The 15763-nt window shown below is 41.4% G+C and overlaps 1 protein-coding gene across 2 annotated transcripts in view; it reads left to right on the top strand.

Annotated features, from left to right (window-relative positions):
- The window catches only part of rcn1 (reticulocalbin 1, EF-hand calcium binding domain), a 29481-nt gene extending 16338 nt beyond the window's left edge, over positions 1-13143 (top strand). Inside the window, exons 1-6 of one of the 2 annotated variants that reach the window (XM_050060225.1) lie at positions 4932-5411; positions 6279-6472; positions 7717-7895; positions 10164-10224; positions 11227-11426; positions 11797-13143. In XM_050060225.1, the coding sequence (XP_049916182.1) occupies positions 5191-5411; positions 6279-6472; positions 7717-7895; positions 10164-10224; positions 11227-11426; positions 11797-11904 (963 nt within the window). In that variant the 5' untranslated portion in view covers positions 4932-5190 and the 3' untranslated portion in view covers positions 11905-13143. Of the gene's footprint in view, positions 1-4931; positions 5412-6278; positions 6473-7716; positions 7896-10163; positions 10225-11226; positions 11427-11796 lie in introns of those variants that run through there. The other variant, XM_050060303.1, reaches the window with a different exon arrangement.
- The last annotated feature ends 2620 nt before the right edge of the window (positions 13144-15763 follow it).

The following is a 15763-nucleotide window of genomic DNA, read 5'->3' as shown; positions in this document are numbered from 1 at the left end:
CCATGTAGCTTTGGATTTTTTTCTTCCTCATTAATAAAACCCTTCATTTAAAAACTGCATTTTGTGTTTACTTGTGTTATCTTTGACTAATGTTTAAATTTGTTTGATGATCTGAAACATTTAAGTGCGGAAAACATGCAAAAAAGTAAGAAATCAGGAAGGGGGCAAACACTTTTTCACACCACTGTATATAATTTATATAAACAGGTACCTTGAGTGTGTCCATTATGGGCTACTGTGGAAACATGGCAGGCACCCAGGCCAGAAATTTCAATATTGGTACCATCAACAGTGACTAATTCTATTTTGGCATTGAAAAAGTCTATATCTCTGAATGATATTTAAAGATAGTAACCCTTCCCAAATGGTAGCTTAGTCGCAGTTATCAACATTTAATGACGCCAACAGTGGATCTAAACAACGAAAAAATACTTCTACTGCTTACTTTATTTAAACATGTCATACACAGAAAAAAATGAAGAATTCTGCCTTTTTCATTAACCTTTCATTATCATCACCATAAACATCATGTCATTCTTAAATCGATTCTCAAGTATCCTGTTTATTCATCGTCATTATTATCGACTGTGATGACTTCTACATGCCCTTCTCCTCCCACTGATTGCTACAGTTTGTAACTTGCATATTTCTGTGCACTTTAGTTTGTTTGCAAGGCTTAGCAGTCTGGAGGCTTGGTCTCTACACACTTGCAGACCATAAGTTCCAGGACATAACATGTTCTTTTCAAATATAGTAACAAGACAAGTAAACAACAAGTACAGTAACTTTGGTTTTAATGGTTGATGGCATTTAAGGTTGATACCTGGGACTAAGCTGCCACCTGGGGAGAGTTATTATGTTGATATTTTATCTGGAGATATAGACTTTTTCAAAATACCAAACTAAATTTTGCCTCCGTGGGTGGTACCAAGTAGTGACAAGTCTGGCCTGGTCCCATGAACTATTTATAAAAAAACAAGATCCAATGGGACCCCCGCATATAGATGGATAACAAATACCCTTTTCCAGAATTTTTAACACAAGTAAACCCATTAAAAAAAAGGTGATATAAACTGCTTTCTTATTGCCAGTAGACCAGAGCCATCTACAGGGCTCTGCAGTAGACGAGTACGCCTTTCGTTCTTTTTGTTTTCTCCCCCTTTGGTGTGTCATGCTCGATGTCATGAACGGGCCAGAGAACAGGTTAGTAAACAGTAGACAGCAGCATGAAGGCCAGTGAAAATGTTACAGTGGTTACTTCTTTTTTTATATTTGTTTCTTATTCAGTCTCTCTCTCAAAATCTAAATTTATAATAATGTTCGACTGCTGGTTGGACAGAGATGGAAGGTATTTTGTGGCGGCCTGTCACTACATCATGCCTGCAAGGGGGCCAAAATAAGCGTGTCCACCTAGATGTCGCATTTTCATTGCTGCCGATTTCAGTCAATCGGAGCTGGAGCCGATAAATACCAATGCCTATCACAGAGACATTTGTCCCGGGAGTGGATGCCAGTTGTAACTTTTCCTACTCAATACAAAGCCAGATGTTAGTGGGGGTTTTGTCCAGCGAGAATGGAGTTTAACAGAGCTAATTAACCTAGCCCTCTTGACTGTGGGCTGATTCTGACAGACTACAGCTGTGATTATGATTATAGTCATGGGATAACACAGCTTTGGCTGTTGTTGTCACTGATAGTGGCTGTATTCATGGCTGTGCATTGGTATGATTATGGCTGAGACATGTTGGTTTTTAAGGGGTGTACCAGTAACTACATGCAAGGGTTGATTGTGTGCATTGAAATGACGTGGTTCAGCTGGCTGAGTGTTAATGAAGCTACTGTATTCTTGAACTCCTGTGGTGCATTGGTAACACATCTGTCATATCTGATAGGAGCACAGTGGGCTCAAATAACAACAAACATGAATAAGATCAGATGTTTTACTATCTACTATGATTAAATCCAACAATGCCAGAGTTACAAGGCAGAAATGTTGGAGACGCAAATATTACATTAATCACAGTGGGTAAGTTACAGTGCTCGCCAAGGTGGACCAGAAATAGCTAAAGCTGCAAACACTCCCAGTCTGTCGTGCCGGAAAAAACTACCCCAGAGATATATTAAGAGCAGTGGATACAGTGTTGGAGGCGGGTCCCCATTCATTCATGAAAGTTGCACAGTGGTGCATTAAGACAAAAAAGCTTAATTCCCACTGTATGAAATTACCCAGATCTTCCGTAACATTGGGCCTAGAGAGCCAGCGCATTAAAGACTTACAGCAGCTAAGCGACTAACTTCTGGTGTAGCCTTCTGCTAACTTGAATGAGGATATAAATGATTTCGAAATGTTATCGGACCGAGTGGACTATAATCTGATAGTGAAACTGGTCATTTTGTCTAAGGGAAAAAGTCTATGTGGGCCTCATGGCATCACCTGACAGACCTGGGAGTTGTAAATTCATGTTTAGCCACTATGTAAAATTGGCTTCAAAGCCCAGCGCTGCTCCTGCTCTACACAGCTGATGTGGCTTTTGCAGGAAAAGGTGACTTGAACAGTTTTAATCTCAGAGTGAAATAGATGCAGGTCCAGGCTTTTTATGACATATATCACAATCTTAAATTAAAACAGAATAGAGAATGTGGAGGTAAGTCACGCTGTGTCGGAAGGGGGTGTCATCTTGTGAGATACACGCTCTGTTACTTCTTTTACCAAAGTGTATACACTCAGTCCAAAAACAAGATGGTGCACAGTGTCTGGGTATGTGAGTGGAGGTAGTGCATATGGTCTGTAATCCAGTCTTAGAGGCCTTACACATGCTGCGTTTTTGAAACACCTGGAAAACACGAGGTCAGGCACTGGATGCTACTCTTTTCCCTTTTTTGTTCCAGCTTTCAAGAGCGTGGCAGCTGATATTTATGGAACAAGGGAAAGACATCCATTGGCTGTGATAAGTTTGTCCTCGTCACGACATGCGATGCGCGCTGCTGTGTTCCAAAAGTTGAACTCAGGGTTTATCTCAGGGTGTAGCTGTCGCGTCCTGAAAAACAGGCCCTCTGGAACGCGTACGCACTGCAATGGCGTCGCTCTGGCGTTTAAGCACGCCAATCGCACCTCTACATTGAAAAAATATGAATCTGAGGGCACAGAAATGGCGGCATGTGTACGGCCCTTAGACTGCCAAGTTATATCGATCCCTGTTGTTTATCGTGCTTTATTTGTCAAAATACTGTTGCTTGACCACAGGTAAGACAGTGTGATAATCAGCACCCCATCGAAAAACTTCACACAGCATCTTCACATAATCTGTAGAAATCTAACCTAATACTCGTAAAATAGAAAACTGTGACAAGAAAAAATTATAAGACGCTCCCCTGCTCTTTCAAAAATACAGACTACCATCTGTTAAAGGACAACTTCTGTATTTTTCAACCATATGATTCATGGGTACAACTCGTTCTAAAATTGGTTCGGTATTGAGGGAGGCGGATGCAGCTGGGAGCCGCGAAACAAGCTAAAACGGTAAGGGGGACAAATGTGTCCCATATAAGTTTGCGCATTAAAAGTGCTTTTTTTCTTCATACACACATACTCACTTACAGTACCCAGCGGGGCAGCCCTCCCCCTCTCTGCTCCAACACTGACTGACAGCTGACTCCACTCATAGCACTCATAGCACTGGCGATCTGAACCGGTCAGTGGTGAAAAAAAGCACTTTTAATGCGCAAACTTATACAGGACGCATTTGCCCCCGTTACCGTTTTAGCTCGTTTCGCGGCTCTGGTTGCATCCACCTCCCTCAATACTGAACCAATTTTAGAACGAGTTGTACCCATGAATCATACGCACACATACACATGGGGAAATAGGGCCCAGGTTGAAAAATACCGAAGTTGTCCTTTAAGCAAAAACAAAAATATACAAAACCATCCCACTTTTCTGACTCTCCCTCCTAAAAATGTTCTACAGTCCCTAAACTAAGATACCAATGTCCTGCTACTGCAAGCCACAAATCTCCAAAAACAATCAGCAGCTATTTTCTGTATCTAAGAAAATCATTCTCACTGTGTGATGGTGGAGTGATGAAACAGCTTTTGCTCAGCAAGCAAACATTAGGCGACATTTTTCTCTCACTATGGACCTTTTTCACAGCAGACATTTTGACTTGTCACAGTAGGAAAAGCACAGGTGTATTCCAGAACACTGCTGAGGGCTGCATTCCACTCAGGGTAGGGCCTGGTATTGTCCATGCTGGTTCACTGGAATAGCTTACTGGGACATTTAATCGTTAATGTTATCAATTTCACCTGTGCTTTTCCCTATTTAGATGGTATGGTGTGCTACTAGTACTGTGGAGTATCATTTACATTAGTGTACTCATTTCATTTTTTCCAGAAGACCCACAGCAGTGCCTCAAACACACAAACATTAGTGAACATGTGCACACCCCGTTTTTTAACAATTTCCTGCTTTGTTTGTAACATCACAAACAACAGCAGAGACAAGACTCTTCATGGTTGCATATTTGTGGGTGACACAGTAATTAAAGCAGTGGGGGCTTTAACCGTGTTTACACGTGCACATACCTGAATGCTCGACGCATTTACGCACAGCCACACCGTCATGGCGGGTGCATGTTGGTAGGAGAAGGGACACGACCATGATACTGAAGCAGCTCTGAGGGCTGTCGAGCTGTAACAATTTCATATTTTCCCTCCTCACTTGTTTCACACTGACCCAGGCTGACTGCACAGTGAGCTCAGTTTGGCGTCAGCGTGCGACGTGGCGCCTGAACCCCTCTCGTGTTACCGACATCCTGTGATCCAATGGCAGATATCCTGTCAGCGGACGAGGCTGGGCTCTGCCTGAAACGGACGCTGTGATTGGCTGTACGTAAGGCGGCAGAAAATCCCGGTTTGGTTGCATCCCTCCCTCAGGAAAAGAGGGACAGGACTGCCTAAAACCGTTTGAGTGAGGACTGTAGGTGTTCTCAGCTGACCTGTGTGCAGGCTCAGGTGCTCCCTGCAGGTTTGGTCATTGCGCAGCTGCAGCATTGTTACACACCGCCGCCGAAGAGAGGAGGAAAGATTAGTGTGTGTCGGCGGGCAGTGAAAGTGGCTCCACAGCCGCTTGCTGCATTGTAGTGTCACAGGCCTGTGTAGAAACAGATCCTCCATCTTCATCCCTCACTGATGGACGTCTTCAGCTTCGTGTGCGCTGCGCTCCTGTGCACGGTTGTGGTGCACGGTAAGCCAACGTTAAGGAAAGAGAGAGTTCTTCATGACCCAGAGCTGAGCAGGAAAGCTCATGAAGACAATAAGAGCTACCAGTACGACCATGAGGCCTTTCTCGGCAAAGAGGAGGCCAGGACATTTGACCAGCTCACCCCCGAGGAGAGCAAGGACAGGCTCGGGTAAGCGCACAATACTCTGGTGCATGAGTTGATCATAATGTCAGTCCTGGTGTTATTGTCACAGGCTGCTTTTGCTTTTGCAAATCACGCACACTCACTCCTCTGCTGCTGGAGTGTGTTGCGTGTGAAACAGTTCAGGCTAAGGACATTAAACATTTAATAACATGAGCAGAAGTGCCTGAGAAAGAAGTGCATGCCAGCAGAATCTACAAGGCCAGATAAAACGGTGCATTACTGCGCACTGTTCCCACACACACTCCCATACAGTTAATTGCCAAGCCGAAATCTTAATTATACATCGTCATTAAAGAACCATTTGTAGGTGATGAAGTTGGAGTGAAGTCGTGTGGCAGTAGACAGTCCTCATATAGAGCTGCTGCTGCCACTGGCTGCAGTGTATGCTTCATGTGCTACGTGGGTCTGTTTGTGTGCCTGGGTGACAAGTTGGCACCATGTAACACACGTTGGCCTAAAAGGGCTTTCCTCCCCAAAGAAAACTCTTTCCTGTGGTTTTGAGAGTGGGAGGACTCATGTAACATCACAACGTGGCAACCTACTCTAAGAATACACCCCAGCTGCATTCTTCACTAAAATGGGTTTTCCTGCTCCTCCCTAACAGAGCAGTCTCACACTGAAGCCACGTCCCTTGTAGTAAAAGTGGTACTACCAAATATTTATTTATTTGTTCTGTCTCCTGCCCACTGGTAAGAATAGTAGCCCAGTGTGTTGAGGTGAGACAGTGCAAATATTTGACATGTGTCAGCTATCCTTGAAAATAAAATAAAGTCCCTCTATTGGATCTTTACCATCATGTTTGGGTATTAAACATAATGAAACATGCCTTGTCTTTATCCTCTTGTCTTACAGTAAAATTGTGGATCGGATAGACAGCAACGCCGATGGCTACATCACCACAGCCGAACTCAAGACTTGGATAAAGCGTGTGCAGAAGCGCTACGTGTATGAGAATGTGGCAAAGGTGTGGACAGATTATGACCTGAACAAAGACAACAAGATTTCATGGGATGAATACAAGCAAGCCACATACGGATACTACCTCGGTATGTGTGTTTTGGTGATTTGGGATTGATATGTCTTATTTGTTTACGTAGAATACACTATTTAAAGTCCAGTGTGTAGGATTTAGGGGGATATAATGGCAGAAACATTATATAATATACTGTAAAACTTCAATTAGTAGCCCGGGCTACTATTTGCTGAAATCACTGAAATCAACGGGCCTTTATTTGAGACAGGCCTTTAATTCCTTTCACACAAACTGTTGCTCAGCAAAGATGGGGATATGCTATCAAATTGTTTATTTAAACCAGTTTGAATATTACTTGTTTAAAAATTAGGTTTCAGATAATATATCAATTTGATCTAGCCCTGACAGACGGCACATCAGAGAGAGAGTGAGTTATGGCACTTGAGGATTACGGCACTCGGCATACTGATACATCACCACTTTATTCTGTTAAAACAATAATCACAACTTGGATTAATTTCCATGAAAACCCCTTTAGATTCTTTTGATCTGAGGACCTTTACCGACTAAAGGAATATGAATAACTTACAGGGTAATCGAGGAATGGACACATAATTTGAGGCAGCCAACAACCCACTTTTATACATCTGGAGAACTTCTATAAAAAGAAAATGCACTGCTTGGCAACCAGACCAGACATCTAATTAAGACAGGCCTTTATTTGTCAAAATGTGCAGCCACAACAGGCTAGTAAAAGGGACTTGGTGTTTAATTGGGACTAGGCTTTTAATGGAAGTTTTTGGGTAGTAAGTATGTTTTCTTTAGTGTTAAATCACCTGAAAATAAGAATCACAACAAGCCTTTTACTGGTCAAGATCACTGGGTCTGCTTTTTGTGGAGAGGAAGAGACCTCTGCAGATAATGCGGCTCAGAGTAAAAACCTCCTGAACTTCTAGATCAGAAATAAGAAGAGAACACATGAAGTTATCAGAGAAAAAAGGTGAGCACACATTAGCAGGTGATGGGCCAAAAGCATGGGAGAAACACTGATTTGTAAGGTGAAACTTCTTTAGTCAGTGTTTTTACTGTTTAAATCACCTAGTCCATTTCTTTTGGAGAGGAACAGACCTCTGCGGATAATTCAGCTCCCAGTAAAAATCTCAGAGGAACACTGAAGGAATTCTAACCTGGAGAAGTTTCAGCTTGTTACAAATGTCACCGCTTGACGCCATTAAACCCCCGAAAATCTTACACACTTCTCCTTTAAAGTAGGTATTGCTACACATGACAGTAACCTGATTTAATTCCCCACTTTAGCCAACCCGGAGGAGTTTGAGGAAGCAACAGACCAGTTCAGCTTCAAGAAGATGCTCCCTCGTGACGAGAGGAGGTTTAAAACAGCTGATATGGACGGGGACCTGGCAGCAGACAGAGAGGAGTTTACATCCTTCCTCCACCCTGAGGAGTTTGAACACATGAGGGACATTGTGGTTCTGGTAAGCCCTCTGTAACCTCATGGTAATTAAGTATGATTAGAAAGGGGCTGTGCTGTCTGCTGTGTGTACACTAAGCTCAGTGTCAGACATTCAGACTTGCATGCAGGAGAAAATAAAATTCCCTGAATTTATAGTTTTGTAATTTGTCTGTCCACTGTGAGATATTATGTAATTACAGGAACAGATTTGAGTTTCTATTCCGTATCTTTTATCTGATAGGCCGTTTGGATGAATTTGCTACATTTGGATAACTCCTTAATGAATTTTTAACTAGGCCAGGAAATGATTGACTTTCTCTTTTTTTTTTTTTTTTTTTTGGGGGGGGGGAATAGGTCCAGTGGGATGGACCGACTGTCCCATTTAAGACTCGATCTTTAAATATAAATTTGGCTTCGTGGAACAGTTGCGTGGCAAATGTTAGCAGGGATGCACTATGCTGCTCTGTTCATAAAAGTTGTACTACCCATTTGACAGAGTTAATTATTAATCTCTCATTTTTTCTGACGTCATCAAATGTTACCAACTGTTCAGCCGGTGGCGTCTTCACTGATTGTGGTGAATCTGGCTGAAGCTCAGCCTGTTTCTCACAGTGGTCAGACTCCTTTTTCTTTATAACCAATCTGAGGAATGAAAAGACAGAGATACTTCACAGCTTAAGAAAGGACGTGATTGTAGGCCAGCAGGACGGATAACTAATGGAGCTTGTACTGCAGGTTCAGGCAGGGACATGAAGTCATCTCACTGAGTGCCAACTGTGCACCTACAGGCTCATTCACATAACAGAGCACTCTTGTTTCCATGTCCGGCTTTAATGATATTGGCTGCTGTTGCTGTGATCTGCTTTCAGAGGCCAGAGACCTCCACTGCATTACACTGTAAACTAAAAAAACACTGACAGGTTTCTTTCTTCGTTATATAGCCTCCTTAGTGTCCTCTAGGTGTATCACAGCACAGCTGTTTGGAATGGCATATCCTGTAATGCATTTTTACTGTTGCCACTACATCGTCCTAGAAAGGCTTTAGTTATTGACTTATCTGCAGTATTGTAAAAGTGGACAAAGAATCTTGCCTTTATTTTGTTTAGTTTCAAAAGGAAGACTTTTGTTCATGTTTTCATTCCTGTAATAATGATTATAATTATTGTGTAATACAGTGAAAGTAGAGTTTTATATAGTCCCACTCTTCACCAGAGCAATTTTTTTTAACCATTTCATGTCCTGTTGTGCTGCTCTTGTTTGTAGCGTACTGTTTTTTTTACATAAGAAAATGGCTGTGCAACATATTTCTAGGAACCTTAGATTCAGAGTAGTTTCTGACTGAGCTTTGAATATTTTACCCAACAGAATAATCTTATTTTTTACATTTTATTTGTTTGTCCAGGTTAATTATGGTATGACCTGTCAAAGATTCTGGACCGGACTTCCAACTGTTTGGTTGGGTGAAGATGTGGCTAGTTGTTTCACCCATTTCTGGTTCAGTGATAAGGGATTCAGACTATTAACCCAGCTCTTTAGTATAATGTTGGCTATTGTGATAAACTATGACAAGAATGCTGCTGACTGAACTTAAAGTCGTATCTATCCCTGAATAGAGTACTGTGATTGTGATGCTTCTGAAATGTACAGAACACCTCTCACTGTGGATGTTTACAGATGTCTATAGTGTTGATGTTTACAGATGTCTATAGTGTTCTGTAGGTTTTATATTTTAATGGACACATCCCCTCTTGTTGACACACAAGCTTTCAGAGATTAAGTGGGTATAGAAAATGGATGTTCTTGTTTATTATTAGTCATCTATTAGACTTCAGGAGCTACATGGCTATGAATCATTTATCAGGGTTCAGAGAGGGCATCTCACCTGCAGGTACAGATGCATACAGTGATTTCAATCTGTGTAGCTGCATGCATGTGTTATGCACAGATGCATTGCAATTAGTCTACATGTATGTGTGGTTAATGATCAGCTCACACGGCAAGCCTTTAAGTAAATTCACAGGATGTGAGATCTACCATCTACCAGGGCTTCAAAAGCCAGCGTTTGCTAAAGTGTGTATCATCTTTTAATGTGGAGGGTTTGGCTGTCATCAGCAGGGAATCCTGTAATTGTAGTGTCAGTCTGCCAGCCCAGCTGTAAGATGACCCTCATACATTCACTCGTCCCGCCTGGGGCGACGTGTTTCTCTTTTATTACTCAAAGTGCAAGTTCCTCTATTGTTGACCCTCGTGTCTCCCCTTTAATGACATCATTAACTCATTGTGAATGCAGGAAACCCTGGAGGACATTGACAAGAATGGTGACGGACATGTGGATGAAGATGAGTATATTGGTAAGTTTAAGCAATTCATCTAATTAGTTAGGTCAAATTAATTAAAGGCTCTGTATGCCACATTCAGAGCATCAATACAGCAGCAAACCACTATTTGCTATGTGAAGATATAGTGGTGTAATGGTGTCTTGAGCAGAGAATAAAGTCCCTCTGTGTGTGTTGTAATCTGAGCTTCTCTGTTGTTTGTTGTGGTAGAAGGTCCAGCTGCATGTGCATATTAGTGCATGTTTGTGTCCCACTGGCTAGCTCATCGCTGCCGGTTTTACTGCGCTTATGCAACAGTTACAGCTGAGATCAGGACAGCATTGTTGCAGGAGTGTAGCGCCCACCCTCCTTATCCCCTGTTGTTAACACTATTAGGTCTGTCAGCACTGTTTATGGAGCTAGCACTGTTAGCTGCTAGCCCCTGGCTCAGCCACCTCCATGTTGAGAACTGTGTCCAGACAACTCATACGCTCTGAATTTCACACAGAGCCCCTATAAGATATGCAATACACTGCACTAAAACTACACAGTAAAAACTAGAAGCATAAAGTGATAAATGTGAATACAGTAAATGTATGGACATTCCTAACTCTGAACCTCTGACATGGAAAAGGGCAAAACAGGCTAGTCGTCACAGACACAGGAAAATACAGTTGTGCAGCATTAGCATAGCTGTTACTAGCACAGTTGTTGATGGCAAAATCCATTACTTTTCTTTGATTTACTCCACTTGTAACGTGCATATATGTGCTGTAGGATTTGTTCATGTATTGGTTTTGAGCTGCAGTCCATGTGATTAGTTTTTGGATGTTTTCTGTTGACCTGATACAATAATCAAAGTTGTGTTTATTGTGTGTGAATATGTCTGCCCATTGTGGTTGTCATTTAAGTAGAGATGACAGAAGTTTATTTGATCGATAAAACTATAAAAAGATACAACTAGTACATAGTTGTTTAACTGCAAACATTAACTCACTGTTGTACATTTTTTAATTCCATTGTCCTTGACTGTTTCAGCCGACATGTTTGCTCATGAGGAGGGGGGTCCAGAGCCGGACTGGGTCAAGACCGAGAGGGAACAGTTCTCTGATTTCAGAGACTTGAACAAAGACGGCAAGATGGACCAGGATGAAATCCGACACTGGATTATGCCACAAGACTACGACCACGCCCAAGCTGAGGCCAGACATCTGGTGTACGAGTCTGACCAGGACAAGGTGCGTTGTTTTTTAAGCTTAATCCCCATGTTTAAGATCCATTCCCTGTCATATTGTGTATACGGGGTCTTGTCCACACCAGGCTTATGCAGTATCTATTTTTTCATACCTTCTTAAAAATTTCACCTGTATGTGGTGGTATTTGTGTGCGGCACTACCTAAACTCTAGGTCTTCCTCTAGAAACACCCTTTTCAACACTAAATTCTACACAAACTTACAACTTAAAAGATGACACTTTCATTTTATCATCATTGCTGTGGCCATTGCCTGAGATAAACAAAATATGTGTTGTTTTCCCACATATTTCGATATGAACATTGTTACAGTAAGGCTCATTTATCTCACACTTCCCTTGTCCTCCCTCCTCAGGACCAGATGTTGACCAAAGACGAAATCCTTGAAAACTGGAACATGTTTGTGGGAAGCCAGGCCACCAACTATGGCGAGGACCTCACCAAGAACCATGACGAGCTCTGAGCTCACGGTGCAGCTTCTGTTGTGTGCGTGTGTGTGTGTGTGTGTTAGGAGGGCTGGTGAACGTCTTTGTCCTTTAAGACAGAATCACAGACTCTTGGCACCTCCTCCCACCACCACACACCACCACTCCATCCTTTCCTCGTAATAGTGAGACAGATGTCAGAGTGTTGGATTGTGAACCAACACTGTTGACACCAGACCAGAGGAGGGACAAGCGTCGGTCCTACCACTAACACGAAGGGTCCATCTCGGTTTCATATCGTCGGTTCTGTTTCTGACATTCAGGAGCAAAGCCAGACCCAGTGGACTTCAATTCCATCGATGGTGCCTTCCAGCCACGTCGCCGGCTCCGCTGCCTCAGAGATCTGTATAGATAGTCTTTAATAAAACTGTCAAAGTTGAATGCCGAGCTTTAGGTGAACTGTCAATAGCGAAACTGTTTTTTAAATATAAATGTTAATGTGAAACTACAACGCAGAACATTTATTCTGATTTTATTTATTTATCACATCTCTTGTGAACTTTAGGTTTGAGAGGATAGAAGAGTTCAACTAGAGTTGGTTTTCACAATGTTTCTTTGTTTACAGTTTTCCTGGCCATATGATTTTTTTCTTAGTTAAGTGCTTTAATAAGTGTTAATTAACTGTTGTTTATTGGCATGGTTTTTGCACGCATTTGGTTTTAGTGTAGCCTGTGAAAGATTTTTGTCTTCATATTTAGTTTGAAATGTATTTATTGGTAAACTTCAGGCCAACAATATGCTCCATGTTAGAATTTTAAAGACCTTTTCTGAATTTACATTTGAGCTTTACTCTTTTACAACTGTCTAATTTAATTGAGGATGTTTTTGTAAAAGTGTATTGGTTTGTTTGAATACATACACTCCCTGTTACATCATCCAGAGGTCATCTTTTTGTATCAGGTGTACCACATTTATTTTTACTGCATTTGGTATTGTATATATCTTTTTTTTTCACATTGTTTGTATTGGATAGTTTGTATAACAGGTGCATAGAACTATGCAACTCAAGAAAAGATGAAACTACGATCAAAATTTGTAATTTTAGTCAAATTCTCACTCCGTACCCTTCTCATCTTTTTCTGTCCATTTTATTTTTTTGTTGTAAACCTCATTGCATTAATAGTCCACATCACACATGCGCACAAATCCATCAACATGTCTCCTCCTCCACACTGCACATGCTCATGAATTGTGTCAAAATAAAAGAAAGAAAGGTATTTTGTGTGTTTTGTGTGTCAATTCATCATTGAATTTGTAATTCTATCTCTTTTGAGGATAGAGACTTCATAAATATGATGGGCAGCTAATAGGGATAGTTCAGTATTTTGGAAAATACACTTTCTTGCTAAATTAGAAAAGAAGATTAAGCAACTGCTCAGCTTAGCACAGAGACTGGAAACGGGAAAATGGCAAGCCTGGCTCTGTCCAAAGCTAACTTCCTGTCGTGTCCACTGGAAGTGTGGCAATGTCACTGTGATGACAAAGACTCCCAGAAGTTCCTGCACCTGGCCAAGAAAAAGTCCAGCACATAACTTTCTGTAACTTGGGTTTTTGTACAGATTAAACAATTTGGATGTAATGTGTTGATTAACTTTAGGACAGAGTCAGATGAGCCATTTCCAATACTTGTGCTAGGCTAAGCTAACTGGCTGCTGGCAGTACCTTCATATTTAGCTTACTGACATGGGTGATATGAATCTTTTCATCTAACTCTAGGTCAGACAACAAATAAGATAAACTGAACTATTCCTTTAATTAAATAAATCATTACACTCTTGTGGATTAATCTGCCTGATGAAGCCCTACACCCAGTTAAAGAATTAGTGTAGTCTTAAAGGTCCAATGTGGAGGATTTAGGGTAATACATTAGCAGAAATGGTGTATAATATTCAGAACTACGGTATGTTTTCATTAGTTTAAAATCACCTGAAAATAAGAATTCTGTTTTTGTTACCTTAGAATGAGCTGTTTATATCTACATACAAAGCAGGTCCTCTTCCACAGAGGTCGCTATGTTGTTCTACAGTAGCTTAGAACGGACAAATCAAACACTGACTCCAGATCAGGCTCCAGCATTACTTCCGGTTTTTCCCAGTTGCCACTCTCAGTATTTCAGTGGAAAAATAAAACCCCCAAAAAGCATTTTCTCCACAAACCAATATTATACAATACAGGCCTGTAAAACTGTTGACAGGACACCTCTAACTAGTAGTTTCTAGTATGAATTTTTGATCATATTTTTAAAACTTTCCTCGAGCCGAGAACCATCTTGGTGTTTGGTATCTAGTTATTATACGTCTATGCTGAAGATAGGCCCATGTAACAGAGTCAATTAATATGTGTAACAAAGTCAAATGTACATTTGTATTATAATTATACAAAATTTGTTTCAGTTGTTATTTCCTGACATGCTTCGGCCTCCATAGTCAATATGTAGAAGGTTTGATACTCAGTTTCTGTACCCCTACATTCACTTTTGAGGGGTACTCCACCTATAAAGAGGTGTCTCCTGCCTTACCTCTCCCCTTTTGCTGTCGTGCTCCACAGGAGAGGTAAGCAACATTGCTCTTGTAGTAATGTCAGTGTTTTAGTGCTGTTATGTTTGTAATTTCATTTTATGCTAACATATTCCTGTGTCACATAATTTGTGTAGGCGCTCGAGTTGATATGGCTGTAATTAACGGAGGATTTTGTTTTTACCTCTTGCTGCCAGAGTTGTCGGGAATAAACTGAGAACGCCTCCAAAGATATCCACAGTCTGGGCCTCTTCATATCAACACAACGCAGACAACACCAGAGTCTGCGTTGGCTGCTGTAGTTGTCCTACACACTTGCCACACAAGAGACATTTCAGTTCTGCAATCTCACCACTAGATGCCACTAATTGCTACACACTAGACCTTTAAATGCAACTTTGTGTTTTGTTATATCAAAATCTTAAGGAATCAGTTTCAAGCCTACAGCATGTAATACTTTAAACACAGTTTCAGTCCTCCAGACTGATATGCTGCGCTAGTTGCTCACACTTTCCTACTCATTCTCCTGTTGTTAATACTCACTCTCATTCTGCCTCTGCTCAGTGGCAAAGAACAGAGTATAAAGACATCAGGCTCCCATATTGTTGTGCATTTGACAAGTGATTTGGCAGCTCTTCTTTTTCATTTGACATTTCTGACTGTATACATGTGCTGCATGTGCTTAAAGTTTCACATGAGCATACTGTATCTCACGTAGCTATATCGGGTAGAGGCGAATCAAACGTTCGAGTCTGCATTCGACTTTTGACTCATTGAACATGAGGAACAAGCGGATGCTGTTAACACTTCTCATGACTAATTGCAGCCCGCACACACGCACAGCGGAGATGGAGTTAAGCTGACTTGCTGTTGCTGCTGGCTGTTGCAGTAAAACTCTCAGATGTAACTGAGAAAGCAGATCTGCCACCCAGCCTGTCCCCTCTGCTTGCTCATGTGGAACATATGGATATATGTGTGCCAGTTAGCAAGACAAGTCAAGCGGGACCAATGCGATAAAGCTCATTAGGAACAAGGGACAGGGCGATGTATGTGTGGGCTGTGTTATTCTGTTGTGATGTAGGACCCTCTTCAAACACTCTCAGACCAGGACTGCAAGAAGCCAAAAATGTCTGGAAAGCTATTTAATATTCAGGTCTTGTTTGATATTTAGACTATATAAATTTCTTTGACATTTTCTGGGTTTAAATAACTTTGTAAGAGGGCGACATGACAATGGTTATTTCAGAAAAATTTGCAGAAATAGGTTACCAAATCCTGGCGTTCCTCCACTTGTACGGCTTCGTCCAAGAATACAAATTTT

Source organism: Epinephelus moara, chromosome 1 (genome assembly GCF_006386435.1).
Source record: "Epinephelus moara isolate mb chromosome 1, YSFRI_EMoa_1.0, whole genome shotgun sequence".
NCBI lineage: Eukaryota > Metazoa > Chordata > Actinopteri > Perciformes > Serranidae > Epinephelus > Epinephelus moara.
This window is presented reverse-complemented; position numbering and strand designations above follow the sequence as displayed.